We start from the raw sequence: 23,560 nt of genomic DNA on the forward strand, positions 1-23,560 counted from the left end.
ATATTTTTCAAATGCTTACAGGTATTAGATACTTTATTCATCCCACTTTTCCCCTGGAGACTCCCTCCTAGATCTCTCAGCCCTGCTCCCATTGGGCTATAGCCCTCCAGGCTCCCGCACTGCTGTCATCCTAGGACTTAACATTTGCTGTTTTCTGGTGTTAGATCCCTCCTTTCTTGGGTCCCCTGTTTTTTGTGTGTGTGGTTTATTACCTTGTTTTTGTTTGTTGTTTGAAGCATCTGCTGGTAGTTGCCTAAGAAAGTGTGTTTTATAGGTGAACTTTGTGTCTTTGCAGGCATGAAAATGTCTTTTTTCTATCTTTACCTTTGATTGATAATTTGACTAGTTAGATTGGGAATTATTTCAGAATTTTATGGTATTTCCTTATTATCTTCTGTCTTCTTCAAAATCACTCTGAATTCTGTTCTTTTGTATACAATCTTCTCTGAAATATCTTCTCTTTATCTCTAAATATTCTGAAATTTATAATACTCTGAAATTTTACAATAAAATGCCTTGATATAGACCTTTCTTTTATAAGCATTGTGCTGTGCATTAGATGTGGACTCTGAATCTTGAGAATTGTGTCTTTCTGTTCTGGAAAACAGTCTTTTATTATTCCTTTGATAATTTCTTCCCCTCCTTTTTCTTATTCTACTCTGCAGATTTTATAATCTCCCTTCCTTTTTTTGTCTATTTTCTGAGCAACTTTCTCAATCTTATCTTCTAGGCTTTCCATTTATGCTATCACATTTCTAATTTCTACAAACTTTCTTATCCTCTGGTTGTACCTTGTTTCTAATCTCTTGTGCTGCTTTTATGCTTTGGCCTTATGTTATGGATGCGAAATCGTTTTTCCTCTCCTTGGAGATATTATTGATAAAGTTTGGTGTTTACTTTGGCTCCTTGTTTTGTCCCTGTTTTCTCAGAGATCCTTTTATTCTATTTCTTTATGTGGGCCCCTCTCTCTAATTTTGGAGGCTTTACTCAAATGTTGAGTGATCCTTCACTATCCATGCATGTTTAAGAATGAAATTCTGCCTGGAAGCTGTGTGTGCCCAGATGAGTCTTACCCTCTGGTGTTGGGGGGTGGAAGGGGGACGTCTGCCTGCTAGTGCTCTGGGGGCAGGGGTGAGCTCCTCTCATCAATATCTCCCACATAAGCTTCCCTGGTCAGAGCTTCCCTGGCTTTGCTCAACAATTACCATCCCTCCCCTGCCTGTCACCTTCCAAAATTTTGTTCTTATGGCTTTACTCTTTTTTTTTTTTTTCACTTTTTTTTACTCTGATCTTAGTGGGACTTTAGGAGGACAAAGAGATAAATGCAAGTGGTTGACCGGAAGTCCTCCATGTTATCAGTAAATGTTATGATAATTTCCTGACAGTTCTTCCTGCCTTCAAGTCCGTCTCAACACTGCTCCCTAAGTGATTTTTCTAAAACATAGGTCTGCTAAAGTTACATCTTGCCAAACTTCTGGTGACTTCCCAGAAGAGATTCACAATTCCTACCTGAACTACAGGGCCCCTTACAAACTGACCTTCTGCAGGTTCATCTTCTGCTAATCTGTCACAGTATAACCACCCTGGAATATTTAGTTTTCCCTAATCTTATCATGTACTTCTCTGTCTGTCTTTTCTATTCCCATGCATGAATTCTCTATCCATTCTCCCTATCTGGCATATTACTACGTATTCCTAAGTCCCAAACCAAATGTTACCACCTTTGTGAAGCATTTCAAGACTACTCTTTGCTGCTGGCAGACTGTATTAACATTAAATGGCTGATACCGTTATCATAGCAGTTAGACCTCAGAATAGAGCAATTTGTTTACATGCTTGCCTTGTCAGCCAAATTGTCACTTTCTTAATGGTAGGGACTTTGCTTTCTTCTCCTTGATAGTCTAAGTACTAAGCTGAGCTCTTAGACCCTGTAGACATTCAGGAAATGTATATCCAGTGTATAATTATCATTGTGGTAGTAGTGGGCAGAGTTACCATCTTCCTCTTTTAGGCACACAAGCCATGCCCCCTCTCTTCTCCTTGGGATACCATCAGTGCCGCTGGAACTACGAAAATGAACAGGATGTAAAAGCAGTGGATGCAGGATTCGATGAACATAACATTCCTTATGATGTCATGTGGCTGGACATAGAGCACACTGAGGGCAAAAGGTACTTCACCTGGGACAAGAAAAGATTCCCAAACCCCAAAAGGTTGCAAGAGCTGCTCAGAAGCAAAAAACGTAAGGTAAAATAAGCCAACATTTCTGGACCTTTTCATTACAAAGCATTTTTTAATTTTCAAAACTTGCCTTGGCATGTTAGTGGGGGAGAACTTTATGATAAACAATGGCCATAAAATGGTACCTTCAAATGTAATTGTATCTTTGATAACAGAAAAGCAATGGTGAAAAGATGGGGACCCCATCTATCCCTGCCTGAATTGTCTAGGTCCCCATAAGGATAAAGGGGCCCCCATCAGTCCCATTTGTTGTGGCCACCCTGTAGTGATCCCCATGTGATGGATGGCCCCCACACAAAACTGGGCTCTGATGTCGAGATTGGTGATAGCACACTGGCACCCGGAGGGTATGAAAAGGTTAGTCGTGTAGTGAGGCATCCTGTGGGGAGAAGGGCTGGCTCCCAAACTGGTTTGAAAATGATTTGAGAGAGCTGGGAAAGGAGATGGGCCCAGCTTTTACAGTGGTTAGAGGGTTGGATAGGGGTGAGGAGTCCCGTGTATGCTCTGGGGCTTGTGCAGTTTGAACTTCACACTGGCACCACTGGTGGGAGTGTCAGGACTTTGTCCGCATGCATAGGTGTCGGGGGAAGGAGCAGGAGACATGGTAGGGCTTGAAAGCTCTTTAACAGTTAATGAAAAATGGAGTCAGATTCTTTATTGACACCATTTTCCTGTGTGCTTCCCAGATGGACTCCAAGGAAAGAACTAAAGTAGAAAATGGGAAGAGGAGAAGACATTAGAAAGTGTGTAATGCAGGGGTGGTGGGATGGTAATAGTAATAATGAAAAGAGGGAGTCAGGGGAAATGGAGAGAGGATGGGGGGCACGCTGTAGGTATCATGTAAATGGATCCCTGCAGTCTCTCTTTTTGAGATTAAAGTTGCCTTTGCAACTCATTCCTTTGATCCCCAAGCCTTCACAGGTGGCCAGAGCCAATCCCGTGAACTCCTAGTTTCCCAATTAACAGATGGCTACCCTGTATCAAGCACTTATTATAGGCCAGAGAGTATGATAAAACATAATTATTCCATCCAGTCATCACAAAATTATGAGGTAGATCTTGTTACCACATTTCTTTCAGATGAAGAAACTGAGGCTTCGAGTAGGTTTGTATTTGCACAAAGGCACACAATGACTAAGTATCATGGCAAGAATCTGAACCCTGATCTGCCTGACTCCAGAACCTATGTCCCTTATAAGCAGTTATTTATTGAGGCTTCCAAATGTTCAAGACACTCTGCTAAAGATGAAGGGAATATGGAAATGAGCTCCTTAGGGTCTTACGGTGAGTGGAGTACACAACCACAATACCGGCCCAAGAAAGGTTAGGGTTGTGGGAGACCCAAGAGAGAGGAGATTGCATCCTGTTGGACCCAAGCAGGGCTTTGCGCATTTTAGATGAGCCCTGAAGGCTGAGTCTCTAACTAGTGGAGAAGTGGGGAAGGGGAAGAAGGCAGTGCAGCTGGAGGCTGGAGCCCCCAGTGGTGTTTGGAAAGCAGTGCACAGGCTGGTTTGATGGGAAAACAAGGCATGTGCAAGGTGTGTCCAGTGTAGAATCCAACCTGATTGTAGGCAGCTTTGTATGCACGTGCAGACAGCAGAAGTTTTTGAATAAGGGGTTAAGCTGCAGCATATATGAAGAATTCATACAACTTACCAACCAAAAAACAGTCCAATTAAAAAATGGGAAAAGGACTTGATAGACATTCTTCAAAGAAGAGATATACAAAGAGCCCACAAACACATGAAAAGATACTCAACATCACTAACCAGGAGAGACATACAAATCAAACCCATGCAATGAGATATCACTACATATCATCAGGATGGCTACTATCAAAAAATCAGAAAGTAACAAGTGTCAGTGAGGATGTGGAGAGATCTGAACACTTGTGCACTGATAATAGGGATATAAAATGGTGCAGCCACTATGGAAAATAGTATGGCAGGTCCTCAAAAAATTAAAAAGAAAATTACCATGTGATCCAGAAACCCCACTTATGGGTATGTACCCAAAAGAATTGAAAGCAGGGACTTAAGCAGAAATTTGTACACAATATGTAGTGTATATTAGCATTATTCACAATAGCCAAATAGTGAAAGGAACTCAAGTGTTCATCAGCAGATGGATGGATAAACAAACTATGGTATATACGTATAATGGAATATTACTCAGACTTAAAGAGAAAATTCTGATACATGCTACAACATAGATGAACCTTGAGGACATTAAGTTAATGTAATAAAATGACAGTCACTGGAGGCGGAGCCAAGATGGCGGCATGAGTAGAGCAGCAGAAATCTCCTCCCAAAACCACATATATTTTTGAAAATACAGCAAAGACAACTCTTCCTAAAATGACAGTCACAAAAAGACAAATACTATATGATTTCCCAAATCTGTGACACCTAGAGTAATCAAAATCAGAGATAGAAAGAAGAATGGTGGTTGCCAATGGCTGGGGAGAGGAGGGAATAGGGAATTGTTTTTAATGAATCTAGAGTTTTAGTTTTGCAAGATGAAAAAGTTCTGGACATCGCACAACAATGTGAATGTACTTAACACAGCTGAACTGTGAACTTAAAATTGGTTAAGATGGTAAGTTTTATGTTCTGTATATCTTACCACAATTAAACTTTTAAAAAATTTATGAGCAATGGAGAATTAAACTGCAGTGCATAGAGTAGATTTGAATAGATATGAGAAAGGAGGATTAGAAGGTTGTCCTACCCAAATAAAGTGGTTTTGAAACCCCGAGACTAGGTGGAAGTGATGGTGTTAGAAAGGCAAGGACAGATGCTGGAGACACGGAGCTATGATCACAGCTTTTCTCAGATTTCCTTCCTAAATATGCCTGTGCCTTTGGGTTTGGGGGAGGGTTTTGTTTGTTTTTAACCTGCTGTCCCTTGTTTCCTCAATTGTGTGCTTTTGTCAGTGTTACCGTAGCCTTCAGATGTCTAGGGAGTGGGGAGCTTTCGTACTTAATTTCATGTGCAGCACCCAGTACCACAGGCAGCCAGAGGCTTAATGAACACTATTTAAGAACATGTATTTGTTGGGCAGCTGTAATAATAAAAGAACATTGGCCTGGTTTTGGTACCAGTTTATATTCCCAGAAGCACATAAAAGGTTATAGGGTTTTACTTGTGCCTGAAATATTTCCATACTAGTAGTAGTTATTTCTATATGAAATCTGAAACCCAAAACTATGATGGAAACAGAGAAAGAAATATTTGGCTCATATGAAACTGATGAGATTGTCAAACCTTTATGTCCTAACAGCTTGTGGTCATCAGTGACCCCCACATCAAGGTTGACCCAGACTACTCAGTGTACACCAAGGCCAAAGGCCAGGGCTTCTTTGTGAAGAATCATGAAGGGGGAGACTTTGAAGGGGTGTGCTGGCCTGGTAAGGTATCATTTTAGACACTGTTTCCACGCGTTTAGTCCCATTAATGAACGTCGCATGGCTGTCACTCTAATTTCTTGTAAATGTCTTTTGCTACATTTTAAGTGCCTTTAAGGAAGAGAAGGTGTTTCTCATCCTCTATCTTTCATAACACCTGGTGTAGTGTCCTGTGTGCACATTTATCAGTCAATGAATGAATGAAAAATAAACCTCAGTGGCATGCTATTTCTCTAAGCAAGTAAGAATTAAAAGCCAGGGGATAAGAAAAGGAAAGGAGGAGAAAAAGTAAAAGGGCCCTGTAGTCTCCCTGCAATTCTTCTTGGCCCCGTTAATCCATGGCCTTCACGAGTGGCCTCAGCTGCCTCTGGCAACCCTGAATTCTTCATTTCAGAAATTTTAGTTCAAATCCTTGATAGAGACTCCTCAAGGACCAAAGGGAGTCACCACTCTGTCCCAGCACAGCATCCTGTCACAAATCCATGTGCTGTGGAGAAACCCCACGCATCCCTTCTCCCCTTCATGCCATGTACAACCACTTCTCTGTTCTCTTAAAGAACAGAGGGGGCACTCCAGGACATTTGGCATTCTTCCTTGGGCTATCTTATTAGGCCATTAGTGAGGGCCAGGCTCCATCTTGATCCTTGTTCATCAGCCTCTAGGGTTGAAGGTTCTAGTGATGGTCACTGGAGTCCCGCATTGCCTCCATTCGCTTCTCCTCAGTCAGGCCTCTGTGTCACCTGTCCTTTAAGTTTGATATAACGTGCCCACTGATTACCCAGCTTTCTCATCTAATACTCTTGACGACATTTCTTACCATGAGGACCACTATTCCTAACAGGCCGTCTGTCTTCTGCCTCTACAGGTCTCTCCTCTTACCTGGATTTCACAAGTCCCAAGGTCAGAGAGTGGTATTCAGGTCTATTTGCTTTCTCTGCTTATCAGGTTTGTAATTATTTTTCTCTTTCCTAGTGACTTGGAAGGATGAAAAAAGGGGAAAAAAGTAAATGAAGAGAACTACTCTGTTTCACTGAATAGCTCTTGATAAATAATATGTGTATGAAAAGACAAGGATGGCAACTCTGTTATGGGCTCTGGTGGTGCTGGGAGAGCTGCCCTATGTATTACCAAATGCACAAAACCTGTGATTTTTACCACTATTATAACAGACTCTATGATATATCAAAGTACTTAATAATAGGGGATTTTTTAATTACTGTAAAAGTTTTTATATAAAATAGTATTCTATACCTATTTAAGATGACGATATGTGTGAAAATACCTTGCAAACTATAATATGACATTAAAAGTAAGATATAATAATAAATAGATTCTTAAAATATTATAAGAACCACAGAGAGAACTGGAGAGGCCACATCTAGGAAACAGTTTTCATCCAGTTATGATGATAATAATGATGCCTAATGTAAATTGCTTGCTATGTGCTAAGCACTTCATGTGCAGTATACCATGTCATCTTCACCATAACATTCTGAAGTTGGAACCATTGCATAATTAACTCGAATCCTTCAGATGAGGACACTGAGGCATGGACAAGTTTAAAAACCTGCTAAGTTTACCTATCTACTTAGCAGTGGACCCAAGACATGAATTGAGGTTCATTTGTCTCCCAAGCCCAGCTTTTAACCATTAAACTGTAGTTTCTGAGCATTATGTATTAGGACACAGAAAACAACTTAGAGCAGGCGTAAGCAATGCTTAGGCCAAATCTGCCCATCGTCATCCATTTCCCTCTTGTCTATGGTTGTTTCACACTGTTATAGCAGAGCTGAGTTCTAGAAAAAGAGGCCTTATGGCCTGCAAAGTGAAGATATTTACTATCTGTCCCTTTCCAGAAAAGGTTTGCCAACCCCTGCCTTAGAGGGTACTAAAGAAAGACAGTCAAGGTAGTAATATCTGGAAACTATATAGCCTTGTTCATAAAAGTATACATGTTTAGAAATCATTAAAAGTAAAGAGTCAAAAGAAACATCATCCAAGCATTTGAGAGACTATCATGTGGGTGAGGCCGCAGATGTATTCTGTGGTATCCAGAAGGCAAGCTAGGCCCAGTGAAAGAATGTCCCAGTGAGCAGGACTTTTATAAAATAATGGAATGAGCTGTTTGAGGGACTTGTCATTATAGCTATTGAGTCAAATGCTGAGAGACTGGGGATTCTATAAAAGGACTACAACACCAAATTAATGAGGTGACTCAACCCCCTTCCCATTCTAAATTGAACAGTTCTACATAGAACACAAACTGTAGAGCATGCTAACGAACAGGTATCTTAGCTGTCAAATCTTCAGACTATCAGAATGTAGGCAGAATCTTACCATGGACAATTTTATTTGCCCTCAGTTCAGAGTTGTAGCAAGTGGTAGATGGTGCTGAGCCAAATCCTGTAGGGGTTCCCCAGGGTAGGTCTTGGAGGGTACTTGCTGGGCAATATGAATTTCACAGACAGTATGGAACAGCATTCTTCATTCACCAGCAAATACTCACTGAGAGTCTTCTGTGGTTCAGCTACTAATCTCACTGTTTGGGATTTATCAGTGAACAAAATACACAAAATGCCCTGCCCTGTGGAACTTTTATTCTAGCAGTGGAGCAGAGAACAGAGCATAAATAACAAACATAATAGATAATAAATTAAATAGAGTATGAAAGAGGAATATCATAGGAACAGCTATCATGCTAACATCATCACTGTAGGAGTATTATCACAACTAAGATTCATGTCCTAGGGATCCACGGACATCCTCCACATATGGAACGACATGAACGAACCCTCTGTCTTCAGAGGCCCAGAGCTAACCATGCAGAAGAGTGCCATACACCACGGCAACTGGGAGCACAGAGAACTTCACAACATCTATGGGTTTTATCAGGTAAGACAACCAGAAAGAAGCCAACATGTGCTCTGCCTTTACAGACTGAAGGTCATTTGCTTTGTGATAGCCATGTTAGACTGTTTGTTTCTCCTTGCATGTCTTTTCTGGCAACTGCAATGGGTCCTGCCAGGTCATAGCCAATATAAGGCATTATTTCTCCCCTTGCATCTTTTCTTTCCACAATGAACTTAGTGAATTACAGATACTGTGAGATTAATGATAACATAGAAACATCTTCCTTGACAGGAGCCAATAGTAAATGGCACTGGATACTACCTCCAAACTTTTACTGAAGTAGACAGTGTATAAATGTATAAACAAAGTTTAATGTTTTGAAATTTCACAAATGTCTGAATATAGCTAGTCTTACATTCATACCAGGGCAGTAAGATTTAGAACACAGATACACAGTTTCAATAAGTACACTTTTAAATGTAGGAAGCCTTTCTTTAGTACTTAGCCTTCTCAATAGAAAGTAGAAGTGTCTTCCATTTGCCAATCACATCCAAAAGACTTGGCAGTCACTTGCCCTAATTTATATTAATGTTCTTTGTTATTTTCAGAATATAACTGTGTTCCTATGACCTTGCCCCCAGTTTGCATTTTCCAGTAGGAGCTGCAGCCTAGATACAGCAGTTTTCAGATAGTATGTGCCCACTTCTTCAACAGCCTCTTACTATAACTGCAAACTATTTCAGTTAGAAAATTTTCTTATGTAAGCCAGAGCCAATCACTTAACCTCTCTGAATCTGTTTTTTCCAATCAGTGAAAACTATCTGAGAGGTTGTTGTGTAGATTAAGATTCCCTAGGAGAGTATAGAAAAATCTTACAAAAACTAAATAAATGCTAGTTTATTATTTATTATTATTTCATTGCTATTTTAATCAAAGAAATTTTTCTTTTAATAGGGGAATTCAAAATAGTTTCATTACATCATAGAAATTACTTGATGGATTTAACATTTTCAATTTCACATTCACACCTACTATTTGCTTTTTGCATGTTAAATAGCTTATTGGAGATGTCTGTACAGTGCCCTAATCCAGTCGTCTCTTCTCCTTTGACATTACAGCAAATGGCTACTGCAGAAGGACTGATACAGCGATCTAAAGGGAAGGAGAGACCCTTTGTTCTAACACGTTCATTCTTTGCTGGATCACAAAAGTATGGTAAGGAATGGCTCATATGATCAGACTTAAAAGCAGCCTATCTTTTCTGACCATTTATGGTTTATGGTATTACTTACTGTGGTGATGCTTTCCTTTTCAATAGCCAGAGGGCAGGCTTTAGGTTGTAGGGAGTGATGTGCCTGGAAGTACTCATTTTGTCCTGTGAGGCAGAGTAAACCAATTTTAGTACAGTTTAATTACTTATTTCCCACTGAAGAAATGGACACTTAGTTGTTGAGAAAATGATTTCATAGTATCTCAGTTTTCTGGGATGGTCATCTCTGATCCTATCTCTGATTTATCAAAACCAGGGAAAAATACTTCCAGCACATTCTTCCAACCACCTGTTCCACTTAGCAATGTAGCTTAAAATAGACCTCACTGATGCTTGTGATCAGGGTCGCCTATAACTGGATCCAGTTTACTAGCTAATGCACATCTAGTTCAACTTAACCACCCTGTGGCAGGAAGGCTATTTTAAGTCCCCTGGCCTTGCATAAATAACTGAGAGCTTAGGTTTTGAAGAATCCAGCCTTTACTGTATTGTAGGCATTATTATAACTTCTACCTCAGAAAACCAGCCACTGTGGTACTCTGGAGAAGGCCTAAATATTGTCTTCAAGCAAAGATTCATGTACAGAGATGCTTACCACAGCATTAGTCCTTGAAACAAAAAAGAAAATCCAACTATGTAACAGTAAGGGAATAGTCATAAAAGTATCCATAGGAGAGGCTATCTTAAGACTATTAAAATGGTAGCTTTAATTGCATGAGAAAATGTGATATTGTAACTTTTTCACTATATAAATTAGAAAATATATTTTCATTATAGAAAACCAGAATTTTTATATTTTAAGGTAAGAAAGAAATGTTTTCCTTTATATTAGATGTCTGTTACAAATAAGGATCTAAACATGAAATTGAGGGCATGGCTGATCTGTATGTTTTTTGTTTTGATACCTTGTTACTGGTGACCAAAGGTGCTGTGTGGACAGGTGACAACACAGCAGAATGGAGTTACCTGAAAATTTCCATCCCAATGTTACTCACTCTCAGCATTACTGGGATCTCTTTTTGTGGAGGTAAGATGATACCCTCAGGCTTGAAGTGAGGGAAAATAAAAAGTGAGGGTGTTTTCATCAAAGCTAATCACAAACCCCTTCTCATCAGCAGTTTTGGGAGGGAACTGTGGGAAGGAGAAAATGAGGTAAGTGAAGGGGAGTGGATTGGAGGGAGAGGGACACCTCAGAGCTGTTTGTGTCTTGTCTGAATTGAGCACATGAAATAAAGTCATCAGAAAGGGGGTCAGAGTGCTTCCTTCCCTCTGCTTACTCCTTCCTCCTTAGATGGCCTTGATAACTGTTTCTCTTTCTGAAACATACTTTTCTTCTTGAAAGTGAAAAAAAGTGAAGAGAACAACTGAGAATTTAGCAAATCAGAAATCAGCCTTAAAGAAATCCTTTTTACTCAACAGGTTTAAAATTCTGTGACCTATTCTAACTGTTTTAAAAAAAAGAGAGAGAGAGATGATCTTGGGAAAGATAAATTAATCGAAGATTCTCTGATGGGCTACCCTCCCTGAATCCTGTTTTTCTGCAGATAAGAGACCTCAGTATGGAAGGTGCTCAGCATGGCTACAATTCCAGCTCCTCCTTGTTTTCTGTAGGAATAGAGCAACTTAATATCACTTTTTGATATATGTGATCTTTATGGCATTGGTCTACATACAGTACAAGGAATATGTATCCTGCTTAAGGGCTAAGCATGAAATGCTACCTAAACCTCTGATTCTGATTATGTTTTCTCTTTGGTTCTTTCTGTAATTTTTATCTCACTTCAGCTGTTGCTTTCAAAGGACATCAATTACCAACACCCACCCCATCCCTAAACTCAGACATCTTGTAATTTCTGGGTTACCTGGATTTGGGAACATATGGAAATGTTGATCTTGCAGTAAAGTCTCTGACCTTTTGACAAGATAGGAATATTCAAAGAGCTGGTTGTCAGACCCCCAAACAAGTTGAGTTTTTAGTATGTGCCCCCTAATTTGAGGCCACAGTTTTACCATCATTCTGCGTGCACATTCGGCGCTCTGTCTTCAAGGCTTTGTTTTAGCTGTGTGCATCATTTGCTGGAAGTCTGTTGCCTCACTCAGCCTTCTCTGACTGACTAATCAGCTGATGTAGGGGGCTTCATCGGGAATCCGGAGGCAGAGCTGCTAGTGCGTTGGTACCAGGCCGGGGCCTACCAGCCCTTCTTCCGTGGCCACGCCACCATGAACACCAAGCGGCGGGAGCCCTGGCTCTTCGGGGAGCGACACACCCAGCTCATCCGAGAAGCTGTCAAAGAGCGCTACACCCTGCTGCCCTACTGGTATTCTCTCTTCTACCGTGCACATGTGGCTGCCGAACCTGTCGTGAGGTAAGTGGGCTTCGCCAGTCAGGGCCCCCAATAGCCAGTCTATACCAGAAGATCCCCTTGGCCATAGGGAATGGAGTAATTACACGGTGATTTCAAAAGAAACAGTGAAGAAAAAAAACCTGTGTTTAATCAAGTGTCAGTGAAGTTGCCTCCTTAGCATGGTAGGCAGCGCGTCAGTCTCATAATCAAGTGTCAATGTGCTTAGCGCCAACTGTGCAGAGTCAGGCAGTTGAGGTCACAGAAGATAATAACTAGATCCCCTGCTTTTCTGTGATTCACATATTAATATTTGATAAGAGTTTTTCAAAGAGAAAGGAAGTGCTTTTGTAACTGAATTCATTTGGTGTTTTACCCACAAACACCCTCTTAGGAAGAACAGCCCATCCTGCCAGTCTTAGGCTCTCTCTCACCCTGAGGGCTGAACCATTCCAAGTCTGAGGTGAACATTTTTCCTGGTGTCTAAATTATATTCAGATTATATTCTGAAGGCAGGAGGTGAAAAACCAACCTTCTGTGTTAGAGAATGATATACACAGAGACACACATAGACCACCAAGACTTCTAGATCAGTTCCTAAACCTGGCTCGGATCAGAATCACCTGGGGAGTTTTTTTAAAATAAAATTCCAAAACCACACCTTCAAACCCACTAGGAATCTCCTTGGGTGAGTCCCAGGTATCCCTGTTTGTTAGAAGTTTCCCTGATGATTCTAGACACTTGCCAGGTTTAGAGACCACTGCTTGTTACTATAAAACAGGGAAGTAATATGTCATTACAAAGAGTGAATAAAAATAAGTTCTTATTAAACAATATCTTTTCCTCATGAAATTGAAAAAATTATTAGAACCATTAAGTTGATATCCAGATACATAGATATTGAAAGTTTTATCATTTGTCTAACTTAAATGCCTCCTAGATAGTTGTATACTACAATAATAATAAAATAAAACCCACAACCACACAACAGTTTCTCAACCCTGCAAAAATGTTGCCAGCTTGAACAAAAAAAGGCATTTCTTTTCACTTACATAGGTAATGATGAAGGTTGCCTGAGAGAATGAAAAAATGGCACAGACTTTACATCATTATAAAATACGGTTTTACAGACATTTTATTTTACACCAAACTAGGCATTTGGACTTGCACAAAGCTCTGATTCTGACTGTCAGAGTTGTATTTAGCACTCAGCCATCAGAAGGAAAGATAAATTCACTGGAACATTGAAGCTAATAGATAGCTCTTTAACATAAGAAAAACATGGTAATCGAAACAATTGCTCATAAAATCTTGAATCATATGAAAATCTTGTTGGTTTTTTCTAATTTCCTTTGAATAGCTATAAAGCTGAAAATATAAGTGATCGAATTATAATAAAACATGTAATGATGCTGAAGTAAATATTTTTTTCCTTTCTCCAGGCCTCTGTGGACAGAGTTCCCTAATGAATTAGAGACTTTTGGTGTGGAAGACGAATACATGCTGGGTGAACATTTCTTAATTATAGCTCTGATAAACACTTTCATTATGTTTTCGTTATTGTATTTTCTAGTGTAAGAGCACTAAAAAAAAATCCCTATCTCAAGAAAGCCAAAAACTAAAATGAAGAGACATTCTATCACCAAGATTTTTAGTATTATGAGTGGAATCAGCTTTTCTTGGTTATCATGTAGCATTTCTCATAATACTGTTAACTTCATATTAATCCATTCTGTTTGGGGAGGTGATTTGGCATTCTTGTTTCGGGTCCACTCTGAGCCTTGTCACACCACTACAGGGAAGGGAAGTAGAAAAAAGTAGACTAGAAGGTTATAGTAAAAACCCAAAGAGCTTATTTCATAGGCATAATAGGATTTTTATATTTATTTTTTTTGGCTTCTACTTTAACAAGTGTTAACCACCAAATCCAGAATGTAGAAGTATCATCTTGGGAATAGGGCTTAAGAAACAAGGCTCACCAGAGAGTTTCCCAAAAGGTGAATCCTGTTTCTAAAGAATAGAAACCTCAAAATGTAAAAGACCTAGCTAGTTCTTCAGGTCTCCACACATCCTTACATCTCAGTTGAAAAAGCTACTTCCTTGGAGAAAATTTCCCTGACCAAAATTGGTTCCTAATACCTAATTCCACCTGCCTTAGTCCAGTCAGTCCCTCTTATTACATAACTTTCACTTCCATTTTTGTACTTTTGCCTTTTTCATATTTGTCTTAAGTCTAATTAATGTGTAATCCTTGTTTAGTATCTGTCTTTACTGACTATAAATTCCACAAGGGCAGGTACCATGTCTGCCTTACTTGCCACTATATCCCAAAGCCTAACACAGTGCCTGACACTCAGCAGGAACTCCATAAATACTTGCTGGCTTAGAGAGTGAATACATAAATAGATGAATTTTACATACATGTGGTGCCAGAGTCTAAAAAATTAACAATCCAGATTGCCTTTAAGAGAATTACAGCCCTCTCAATAATAACTGCCCAGGGAGGAGGCACTGAGTGTCTGTGCTCACACCAGTTCTGGACAATAACCATAGGCTTACCACCTTCAGAGTCACCTGAAGCAGACATGAAGCACCCAGAGAAGGGCAGTGGTGCTTTCAGACTGGCACACAAGGAGCTGTGCACAAAACGAGGCTGACAGATAGGATCGGGATCCTCCTTGTCACCCCAGCAGGCCATAGTAGGTCACTCATAGGCAGTGATTCGGTCCCTCTCTGAGCACCTGCCCTCTTACTAGCAGCGCATCTCCCGGACGAATCATGGGCTAGCTCACCAAGGTGTCTACCTTCAGGAAGTCCACATTTGAGTGGTCTTTAAAACCACAAAAGCACCCAGTTAACAGGGAAGGGTATTTTCAGACCTTCTATAATAATAATTAACTTTTTTCCTTCTCCATTTTTCAGGAAGTGCTTTGTTGGTTCACCCAGTCACAGAACCAAAAGCCACCACGGTTGATGTGTTTCTGCCAGGATCAAATGAGGTAAGAATAAATGACAAACGGCCACATATGTATCTTATGTCTCATATCTCATCCCTTAACTCTGATGAATTAGCCCCTGTTAGGAAATAGGCTCTTCATCATGTGCTTGTGAAGACAGGCCGAATGACGACAGCAACTGAAGATCCCTGTAAGTCACGTCTGTTGTCCTCGGAGGTCTAGAAGCCCAGTGGAAGTGTGGGGAGACAGGTGAATGGGTGACAACCCCAAGGACCAGAGCAGTGCTTTATCTTCACACTTTGACTTGTATGACTCCTTGTAAACACACTGAGGCTTTGGGTAGGAAGGAAACTTGAGTCTGTTGTGAAGTACCAGACTCTGGAGAGAAACATGAGTATGAAGAGACTTTGCTGTTTGGTTCTGGCTCTGTCCGAATCCTGAGTTTTTGGCACCAAAAGCATCTCCAGACTCTTGCCAGCATAACTAAAAAGTAACAGCAGTGACCTCCCTCTGTACCTCTCCAGCTTCCTCCACTCTGTTATTGGTTATGGTCATTGATTGCTATCACTGTGTGAAATACCATCCTGGCCCTACAGGGGCCCAGGGCACTGAACCCAGATGAGGCACCAGGGAGAGGTGGGACTAACCCATGGGCTATAGAGCAGAGAGCTTGGGTAACAAGAGCAGCAGTCTCCAGCAACAGACCCAGGCTATATCCAAAGAGGCTAGGAGGAGAGACAGGCGGAACTCAGGGCACTAGACCAGGGAAAGAGGGTATGGAATGGAGAATGAGAAGCAGACAGACCCAGGGAGAGAGTCCTTGAGCGCTGGAGCATCGCTGTAGGACACAGCAGGCCTGGGAAGAACCATGAAGTATATTCCTGGACTGTCAAGGCAGGTAGTGAGGTAGTGGAGCTGAGGCGAGCTTGCTGCTCAGTACTGTCAGGCACAGCATGGCAATACCACGAGAGCATGTGCAGTGCAGTGTTTACCCTCCGTCCTGCTCTGTGTGTCAGGTGGTTGTGTTAGTTTCCTAAGGCTGCTGTAACAAATTCCTGCAAACTTGGTGGCTTAAAACAACAAAATTGATTCTCTCACAGTTCAGGAGGCCAGACACCTAAAATACAAGTGTCGACAGGATCGTTCCTTCTGGAGGCCCTGAAGGGGCACCTGTTCCCTGCCTCTCTCTAGCTCCTAGTGGCTGCCCAGTCCTTGGCATCCCTTGGTTTGTGGCTGCATCACTCCGGCATGGGCCTCCACCTTCACAGTGCCTTCTCCTCATGTGTCTGTGTCTCCTTAACTGTTTCTCTTTAAGGATGCTTGTTTTTGATGACATTTAGGGCCCACCTGGATAATCCCAGATCATCTCCTTAAAATCCTTAACTTAGTCAAATCTGTCACTATAGAAGCAGACAGACCCAAAGAGAGAGTCCTTGAGGACTGGAGCATCTCTGTAGGACACAGCAGGCTGTATTATTATAGAAGGTAATATTCTCTCCTAGTTAGATCTGTTAAATCTGTTACTTAGAAGGTAATGGTCACTCCTTTCTAGATTAGAAAGTGCATGTGTCTTTTTGAGGACCTACCATTGAGCCCACTTCATTTGTCATTATTAATATTATAATAACTAGGTTTTCTCCAGAATGTTCATGAATTACGTTCTTCCTCTTGGTCGCTCCAATAATTTGTAGTTCTGAAGGTGAGGGCTCTTTACAAAGCTTCCCTTGCCAAGTAAAAACCTGTAAAAAAGGTAAATACAACAGCTAAATAAATTTTCCTGCCAGGCTTTCTGCTGAGAGCTTCTCAGGTTGACCCTAACAAAGCAGTAGGGTCTCATTAAGAGGAAATAGCTCCCTTTCTGATGGAGCCAAGTTTTTACTAGTGACCTGTCATCATCACAAGCACATTGTTATGACAATAGTACGTTCCTTCAACACTATTTCCCAGAGTGTTCTGTGATTTTTTTTTTCCTCTCCCTACATCTTTACAAACCCTGGGTAAAAGAGCCAGGACATTCCTTGCCAGACCTTTACCTCAGTTAGCTAGTACCACATCACACCATACATGAGGCCAGCTAGTGTCCCTCACTGTCACTCTGCCCCCTGTTTCCCTCTCCTTCCAAGTCTTTGCTATGTAAGGCCTCAGTAAGGCCCTTCTCTGACAATCTACTGACAATTCAAACCATTCCCACTGCACTGGTATTGTCCAGCCCTCCTCCATCTTTTTTCTCTATAAAACATGCCACCTTTAACAGTCTATAGACATATGTTTCATTTATCATCTGTCTCTCCTTCTAACTTCTTGACGGCGGTGATTTTTATCTATATGCTCACTGCTTTATCCCCATGTCTAGAAGGGTACCTGGCACATAGTAGGCCTTCAGTAAGTACTTGTTGGGTGAGGAGCTTGGTGACTGAATGCTCAGTCTAATCTATATGGTGTTTTGTGTTTTTTTTACCGATCATACTCTAGGCTGAGATCTCTGTATATGGCACCAGAGCACGATACCTTACACCTCACATTCTAAGTACCTCTGAAAATGGTAGACAGCTAATCCCCAAATCTTGTTTGAATCTGTTTTTTTTTTACCCTTCACTGTCACCAGCTCTTTATCTAAAGCTACTGCAATTTGCTAAATAAAGACATTAGAAGAAAAGGACACTAAGACAATATCCCTCATAAGCACATAGAAATCCTTGACAAAACATCAGCAAACTGAATCCAGCCAAGGATAATACATCATGACGCAGTGGGGTTGGTCCTGTTGAATTTAGAGGTCACTGCAGCTAATCATGGGCAGGTCACAGCCCTCTCACATTCACAGCAGGACCTGACGGACTCGGCAGCCCATCTATATAAAGGACATGGTAATCCCAGGAGGTCAACTTGCAAAATAGACGCTATGACTGCCAGAAACTGTACTTGACTAGAAGAGAGAAGAGGTTTTGTTTTCATGGTACTTCTGATGGTATCTTCAGGATTTATCCCACCACATTACTTTGTACGATCTTTTTGGTACTTCAGCAGCTAAACCCCATTGGCAGGGATCCCAAATAAGAGTTTGAACCTCATCCCTGAATTGAACTCTGATAAAAAATGATACTAAGGTAGTGATTCAAGTTGCCATTTGTTTTTCTCCCAGATCCGTTTCCTTCTCTGACACTTTCCTTCTCTCCTGCCTCATTTGTGATTTATTTGCTTGCCATATGCCTTTCCTCTTTGTTGTTGCCTTTTTTCTCTTCCATTATCTTTTTTTAACTAGTAAACACTTTAAGATTTTATAAGCTAACTGGACTACAAGATCCATGAGGGCAGAAACTATGCCTTTCCTTTCACTCGTGTGCGCCCAGCAGTGCTGGGCACATGGTACGTTGTTCAGTAACTTTTAGTTGGAATGGATGGATACGTGAGTGGCCTTTTTGCTCAACTTTAATCCATTTCAGTACTAGGTTAGTCCTTAGGGATCTTCTTTAAAGTGTATGTTCTTCCTAACTTCTACTCAAGAGTTTTTAAAGAAATTATACATATTTTAGCTTTCTGGTTATTTGAAATCCAGATACACGATGTTTTACTGAATAATGAAATTGTGAGCACAGGTCCTCATATACTCCTTTCCATTGGGCTCTTTTCCTTTTCAGGTCTGGTATGGCTCTAAGACATTTGCTTATTGGGAGGGCGCACGTACTGTAAAGATCCCAGTAGCCCTGGACACAGTAAGTTATTTTCACGCAATTATTTTTATCTATTGTGCTCCATTATTCTTCTCAGGCTGCCATAACAAAATACCTTGGACTGGGTGGCTTACTCAACAGAAATTTATTTTCTCACAGTTCTAGAGGCTAGAAGCCCCAGATCTAGGTGCCAACCCATCTGATTCCCAGTGAGGACTCTCTTCCTGGCATTTAGACAGCCTCTGGCCTGCTGTGTCCCCCCATGGTGGAGGGAAAGAGTGGGCTCTCTGGTGTCTCTTATGATGAAGACGTTAATCCCTGGCCTCACTCTTATCATGTCATTTAGCCTTAATTACTCTGTAAAGGCCCTTTCTCCAAATATAGCCACATTGGGTATTGGGGCTTCAAGATATGAATTTGGGGGATACACAAACATTCAGTCTGTAACATATGCCTACATAGAAAGAACTAAGGACATCTGTGTTCTACATAATAGCACAGACATAAAGAGACAGAAAGGAGATTAGTGGTTACCTAGGGCTAGGGCAGGACATACCTTGGAGAACAATGGGAAGTGACTGCTAATGGGTACAGGGTTTCTTTTAGGGGTTAAAAAAATGTTTTAAAATTGATTGTGATGCATATATGGCCAATTAATATATGATAAAGGAGCCATGAATATACAATGGGGAAACGACAGCCACTTCAATAACTGGTGTTGGCAAAACTGGACAGTTACGTGTAAGAGAATGAAACTGGATTATTGTCTAACTCCATATACAAAAGTAAACTTGAAATGGATCAAAGACCTGAATATAAGTCATGAAACCATAAAACTCTTAGAAGAAAACATACGCAAAAATCTCTTGAATATAAACATGAGCAACTTTTACCTGAACATATCTCCTTGGGCAAGGGAAACAAAAACAAACATGAACAAATAGGACTACATCAAACTAAAAAGCTTCTGTACAGCAAAGGACACCATCAGCAGAATAAAAAGGCATCCTACAGTATAGGAGAATATATGCATGAATGACTCATCCAATAAGGTAAGTCATCCAAAATATATAAAGAGCTAATACGCCTCAGCACCCAAAAATCCAAAACCAGATTAAAACATGAGCAGAGGATCTGAACAGACATTTCTCCAAAGAAGAAATTCAGATGGCTGACATGCACATGAAAAGATGTTCCACATCGCTAATCATCAGGGAAATGCAAATTAAAACCACAATGCAATATCAGCTCACATCAGTTAGGATGGCCAACATCTAAAAGACAAGGAACAACAAATGCTGGTGAGGATGCAGAGAAAGGGGAACCCTCCTACACTGCTGGTGGAATGTAAAATTAGTTCAACCATTGTGGAAAGCAATATGGAGGTTCCTCAAAAAACTAAAAACAGAAATACAGTTTGACCCAGTAATTCCACTCCTAGGAATTTACCTGAGGAAAACAAGATCCCCAATTCAAAAAAACATGCACCCCTGTATTTATCACAGCACTATTTACAATAGCCAATATATGGAAGCAACCTAAGTGCCCATCAATAGATGAATGGATAAAGAGGATATGGTACATATACACAATGGAATATTATTCAGCCATAAGAAGAAAACAAACCCTCCCAAAATAAGCCAGGTAGAGAAAGACAAGTACCAAATGATTTTCCGCATTTGTGGAGTATAACAACAAAGCAAAACTGAAGGAACATAACAGTAGCAGACACACAGACTCTAAGAAGGGACTAGTGGTTACCAAAGGTAATAGGGTGGGGAGGAGTGGTGGGGAGGGAGGGAGAAGGAGTTTAGGGGGGATTATGATTAGCACACACAATGTAGGTAGGTCACAGGCAAGGCAGTACAGCACAGAGAAGGCAAGTAATGACTCTGTAGCATCTTACTATGCTGAAAGACAGTGACAGTAATAGGGGGGTGAGGACTTGATAATATAGGTGAATGTTGTTAATGTGAAACTTTCATAAGATTGTATATCAATGATACTTTAATAAAAAAATTCATTGTGATGATGGTTGCATTACTCCTAATAAAGCTGTTAAAATGTGAGAAAAAGCATAAAAATAATATACAGTTGACCTTTGAACAACATGGGGGTTAGGGGTGCCAATCCTTCATGAAGTGAAAAATCCACATATAACTTTTGACTCCCCAAAAACTTAACTAATAGCCTGCTTTGACCAGAATTACTGATAACATAAGTAGTCAGCTAACACATATTTTGTATGCTATGTGTTTTATATACTATATTCTTACAATAAAGTAAACTAGAGAGAAGAAAATGTTTTCTCAAATGGGCATAAATCTCTAACAAATTTTCCAATTTGCTTATTGAAAAAATCTGCATGTAATTGGACCTATACAGTTCAAAACCATGTTGTTCAAGGATCAACTGTACTTTAATTTTACAGTGTGAAACATCAAGGACCAAGAACTCTTCCCCATATATTTATATGTGTAAGTCTAAGAAAAATAATAACACTGAAAACAGAGAGTAAACATGGTAGCCACCACACATGCCATACAGAATGTCCTTGTAGAGGATCAAGTCAGAAAACATGAGGTTTTAGTTGTAACCCTGGATTTCTTAAGCCCAAGGGAATGCCATCAGTTATGATGTTAGAATCAGAGCAGCCAAGCCAGACTGAATTTCTGGAGGGAAGTTTGCTCCTGCAGCTGAATCACAACTACTACCCCAGGTCCTAAGTAGTGTGAAGATCAATAAATAGATACTGATGTTATTTTTTTAAATAGTCAGCATCAATATTGAACTCCATTATAAAGAAAATGATTTTAGATGTCAACTTTCAGATCTAGAAGAGAACCTTCATCTACTCTAATTCCTCTTACATGCATCTATTCTAATCCCTCATCCCTACAGGTGAAGAAACTTCAAGTTCAGAGAAGTTAAATTGCTTGTTCAGGGTTTTAGTTAGACTGTGGCGAAACTGAGCTGAGACCTCAGGTCAGCAGGACTCCCACTTCAGAGCCCATTTCATACTAACTCACTACTTCATTCTTTGAGAAAAGAGGAGGAGAAGGAGATTGGCTGATGAGGGTTGGGAGAGAGATGTGCTGACTGTGAGTCAAGCAGAGGGTGGACGTCTTAACACGCCACCCTCACTCCCACCTTCATTTATTCTTGTACCCTTTTCCCTGCTTCTACTTTACTTAGAGTGAAGTACAAGCCCTCACATGATCCAGGGAGCTTCCTTACTGAGGATTGTACTGGGAGGCAGGAAATTTACTGGGCTTTCCCTGCTGGGCGTGCCATCCCACAAGACTCACAGGTATGGGTCATGCCTGCAGCCCTGTCCTTAGAGTCACTTAAAGTGCCCTTGATGACATTTTCACAGATTTACCCTCAGAACTGAGTCAGTCATCCTGGTGATCCAGGGAAACAGGGAGCAAGAAGGATATGGGCTGTAGTAAGGACAAAAGTCATCTCGTCCAAACCAAGAAACGATCACATTTTATATACTCATACACGTGGGCCTGCTTACACAGACAGAAAAGTCCATGCTTTAGCAGGGCCCTAGAAATAAACTTATTTATTATAGTGACAGGAAAATTAAAAATAATGGAACAGGAAAGGCTACTTATAGGATAGGCAGAGTAATAAATTGATGAAGGATGAGCAGTATGTCTAATTAAAAAATGGACCAGTTTTCCTTTTTATGCCAGAGCCCCTCTATTTGCCATTTCTGTGCTCACAAATTTATTTTATCTTTGAGTCTATACTTGTAAAGAATGTGAGTCATGTACAATGAAACACTGTAAAATTCTACTTTGAAATTGTCTTGTATGAATACTCCCTACCTGAGAGTGTTGCTCTGTTGTAGATACCAGTGTTTCAGCGAGGTGGAAGTATAGTACCAATCAAGACAACTGTAGGAAAATCCACAGGGTGCATGACCGATTCCCCATATGGACTCCGGGTGGCTCTAAGCCCTAAGGTATTTGGAAAATGTTACCTTTACACATCTCATTTGTTACTACTCTCTTTACGGTGGTAGCCTTTTGAGTGTGATACTGTGTAAAAATGATGAACCCCATCTGTGGGGCAGGTGCTTCTGATGTTTGTGTGGAAATCAAAATTTTGAACCACTGAATCATTGTGCAGCTTGTCTGACTTGCCTAGAATTGTTCTTAAAGGAACTCTGAGAACTAGAAATGAGAAAATTTCCTCTGGGGCACTGTGACCCTTGGTGCTGTGCAGCTTGGCGTTTGTTACCCCTGGACTTTCTGAAAGCTCCCTGGGCCGTGGGCAGCCTGCCACACCCTAAAGTTCACTCTCCTGTAAAAGGGTACCTGTGTCTGTGCAACATTTCAGGGAAACCATCCCCACACAATGACATCTCCTCAGATAGCTCAAACAGCGTAAGTCCTGGAAGGATCCAGAATTGATCTGTCCTTTTGAGAAGATCTTTTGAGCCAAATGAGACCTGTAGCAAATTCCTTTCCTATCCATTTGCCCAAATACAGAACCGAACACAAATTCTTACTGTTATGCAAATATTATAAAATAATTTAGGTTTCTTTTTCTTCCATCTTTCTTTTCCATCAATTTCACTTAGACATGTCTTCTTGGGCCAAACTATGGGCGTCAGGCCCATGCGAGGCCATAGAATAAATGCGAGACTTGGGATCCATAGCAGATCAGGCTTTATCAGTGACAGTAAACTGCCGTATGGAATGCTATGACATTGTTTGACATGCAAAAGGGGTCCACCTACTAAAAGTAAGTAGAAACTAGATATCATTCTCTAAATGCAGGGTCCTCTAAAGATAGTTGATCTCATC

The 23,560-nt window shown here is 40.6% G+C and overlaps 1 protein-coding gene across 13 annotated transcripts in view; it reads left to right on the top strand.

Moving 5' to 3' along the window:
- The window catches only part of GANC (glucosidase alpha, neutral C), a 59,726-nt gene that overhangs the window by 28,871 nt on the left and 7,295 nt on the right, over nt 1-23,560 (top strand). For 10 of the 13 annotated variants that reach the window (XM_017669155.3, XM_073211680.1, XM_073211681.1 and 7 more), the window contains 11 exons: nt 2,012-2,247; nt 5,524-5,650; nt 6,513-6,592; nt 8,396-8,539; nt 9,616-9,712; nt 10,693-10,794; nt 11,890-12,133; nt 13,552-13,616; nt 15,032-15,108; nt 18,705-18,779; nt 22,600-22,713. In XM_017669155.3, the coding sequence (XP_017524644.3) occupies nt 2,012-2,247; nt 5,524-5,650; nt 6,513-6,592; nt 8,396-8,539; nt 9,616-9,712; nt 10,693-10,794; nt 11,890-12,133; nt 13,552-13,616; nt 15,032-15,108; nt 18,705-18,779; nt 22,600-22,713 (1,361 nt within the window). Of the gene's footprint in view, nt 1-2,011; nt 2,248-5,523; nt 5,651-6,512; nt 6,593-8,395; nt 8,540-9,615; nt 9,713-10,692; nt 10,795-11,889; nt 12,134-13,551; nt 13,617-15,031; nt 15,109-18,704; nt 18,780-21,932; nt 22,482-22,599; nt 22,714-23,334; nt 23,499-23,560 lie in introns of those variants that run through there. The other 3 variants (XR_001854465.3, XM_073211682.1, XM_037018936.2) reach the window with 3 other exon arrangements.

The sequence above is a fragment of the Manis javanica genome, chromosome 8 (genome assembly GCF_040802235.1).
Source record: "Manis javanica isolate MJ-LG chromosome 8, MJ_LKY, whole genome shotgun sequence".
Lineage (NCBI taxonomy): Eukaryota > Metazoa > Chordata > Mammalia > Pholidota > Manidae > Manis > Manis javanica.